This window comes from Opisthorchis viverrini, assembly GCF_000715545.1.
Source record: "Opisthorchis viverrini unplaced genomic scaffold opera_v5_737, whole genome shotgun sequence".
In the NCBI taxonomy this organism is placed as follows: domain Eukaryota; kingdom Metazoa; phylum Platyhelminthes; class Trematoda; order Opisthorchiida; family Opisthorchiidae; genus Opisthorchis; species Opisthorchis viverrini.
This window is the reverse complement of record NW_008752406.1, coordinates 18,342-21,286: the sequence shown is the minus strand read 5'-3', so window position 1 is coordinate 21,286 and position 2,945 is coordinate 18,342. Positions and strand designations below refer to the sequence as shown.

Genomic DNA, 2,945 nt, shown 5'->3' with positions numbered 1-2,945 from the left:
CTGGTGGACGTCTGGACCTTCTGAATACCAGTCCGTACAATGACTCAGGGTATTCGCCAGTGCTTTCGTGTTCAGTTTCTTGATCATTTTAAGCTCATCATTAGGTCTCACCGCCGAACAAACATAAGCAAAAATGAGAACGACGTGGTCACTCGATCCTGATGGACATTCATATGCGAAGTTTTCCACAACGTTCTCTTCGCTTGTTATGATGAGATCCAGAATGGAAGGTATATCTGATCCTCTATACCGCGTGTTGCATGATATATGATTGTGAAAGTCAAGATCATGTAACGTCTCCTGGAATGCACAATCGAGGGAATTTGTCGGTTGTTGTTGAGTCCGTAGCAAGTTTGGGAGATTGAAATCAACCATAACTAGTATCTTACTTTTATACCCGGGAGCCACGAGGCGCAGCTTTTCCATTATGGTGTAATGGTGCAGTTCCTCCGCTGAAGATGGTCGATAGATCACACCAACAACACAGTCGTTTCCTGCTACCTTCTTTATCGAGCACCATAAGGTATCCGATAGCATCAAATCTTCATCAGTTATCTCTTTGCACAATAGTTGCCTGCTATGGTAAATAGCTACACCACCTCGAGAAATGCGATCCCGACGAAGAAGCGTCATTCCAGGGATGGTAATTTCGCTATCCGATAAGTGTGGCTGGAACCAAGTCTCGCCGATAGCAACCAAGTTTGGCAAATGCTTTTCACACAATTCAGATAATTCTGGAATCTTGTTAGTCAAGCAATGCGCGTTCGTGCATAAACATTTGATGGTGTTTATTGACAGCAGTGTTGGGCAGTACGCAAGAGAATGTGCAGGTTGGGCGGTTATAATTGTGCCAAACCTGGCACAGTCGGCAGCTGGTCGTTTTTTGAAGTTTCACCTGGTTTACAAACTCCTACGGCTTAATCTTCATTAACCATGGACCATAAATCGAGCTTTCTTTTGTTGGTCTGCTGACCTTATTTCATTGGGTTAACAAATGTATTAGTGGTCAGATGTAGCGCAACTTTCGGCTCAGCATAAACCGTTTTTGGTTTAATAAATAAGCGCAGATGTTCGGTGCACCTACCATTGTCGACTGGTGGATTCGTTTCGGATGCCAGCGGACCATATGGGTCGAAATATCAACTGACAATACACAGTGTATTCTCAGCAGTGACTCGCTCGGGTATTGCAATGCCACTCCGGTGTGTTTTAATGATCACGTACTACTAGTCAAACCTGTAGACGGACTCAAATGGTTCCGCAACTTCAGCTTATCCACACGAATGACGAAGCCACATAATGGTATTGAACAAGTCACGCGATGTCAAGGGCAATGCATGGCTAATGGGTTGGTGAAGGGCAAATAATACTTTAAGATGGGATCAAAACAAGAACAGGTGATATGATTACAAGGGAGAAGATAAAAATAGAAATGTCATCGCACACAGCAACTATGGGAGGAAAAAGCAGGACCTGGATCACTGAGCACATACAGACCACCTTACAGGAAGCCCTTAAGGTCCACAGACATTATTTTTTCGGACAAATTAGGGCAGAGAACTCTTTGTCACCCAAACTGACATTTGTTAGAACTTGGAACCACAGTGACCTTCTGTCAGGACGAGTGAGCTCACACTGCTCTGTACCTTCAAAGGGAAATTTGAAATTAAACCTACGCTAGCAGCAAGGTTGCAATAAAACGGCATATACATTCATGAACGTTTAATAAAACTGGTACGTAGGTGGATATGACTAACTTCCGCTAGACTGAAATTTTGCTGGTTCGGTTTTTTAACCGTTTTTAGAGGAAGGAATTCCATTACGTATATCTGTTTCCTTTGTTTTTCATCTTTAGGCTCCAACACCTGGAGACAACTCTACAAGAACCGTTATTACGACCGAAAAGTACCTACAGGCCGTCATTTATGATCATATCACAAGACGAAAAACGTGATCTGGTCTACTAGCACTTTCATTCAGATTCATGTGCATTATGTCTAGCAAAAATGACATTTTACCGGAGAGTCTGACCCGTCATCTTGATTTGTCATCCGGCCACGTATCCGAATCTGCTAACCAGTCACTTTCTATCACCATTAGTGGATTTGAGAACATGTATATTATGTCTGTAGCTATCTTGTAGTATATCAATCGAAAATACAGGCTATATGACACAGGTCTATCCTTCCTCTGAAGCAAACAGATACAAGGTATACTTTACCATGCACAACTTCGGACCTAATCCAACTTTTTTGGTCCCACTTTAGTTGTTATCTGTAAAGTATTGACTTTCAAGTGCCGTTTTCAAGGATAATAAACATGGTGTTCATAGTGCATGCTAGTCATGTTGTACTCATTATAAGGAAAATTTGGAACACAAATACTTCGAATTCAGTGTATCATTGTCTGGTTAGCGAAATAATCTCGAGGTCGCTTAGTAGTTAGGGCGCGAAAGTTGTGACCGTAGGGTTCGTAGATCGAAGCCGACCTCAGCATCTCAATTTTTCTTGTCTGGGCTTGGGCAACTTGATAGTACCTCAGCTCTCGTCTTTTATTTCGGACCCGATGTCATCGTCATCATGACATCAGTGTTCAACACCGATGCTTCACTGCCCATGTCAGCTAGGCACCGAAAGAGTGTGAACGATTTTTTCCGTTTTTGAAATTAAAGAAAATCAAATAATTGGTTGCTCATTTGGTCGGCAGAAGTTTTTCCGCGGAGAAACCACAACCTTAAGTTGTGACTAGCGAGGAAGTCCACTGCTTGTGCTCTTTGTTCAGGTGAATACCGTAATTTCGTAGCTAGACGGAGTTGGAGCTCTCGTGAGGAATAGAATGGTCTACGCGATCAAAATGTTCTCTCGAACAGCTGAAAAAGACAATACTCTCAGGTTGAATCCCGTAGACGGAAACGATTTAAAATTCTTAAGGAGCCGATCAATATT

The 2,945-nt window shown here is 42.5% G+C and overlaps 1 protein-coding gene across 1 annotated transcript in view; it reads left to right on the top strand.

Annotated features, from left to right (window-relative positions):
- T265_15691 (hypothetical protein) overlaps positions 1–2,247 on the top strand; it is a gene marked incomplete at both ends in the record, with an annotated part of 20,084 nt that extends 17,837 nt beyond the window's left edge. Inside the window, one exon of the mRNA XM_009178950.1 lies at positions 1,856–2,247. Within this exon, the coding sequence (XP_009177214.1) occupies positions 1,856–1,954 (99 nt within the window). The remainder of the gene's footprint in view (positions 1–1,855) is intronic.
- Positions 2,248–2,945: the final 698 nt, after the last annotated feature.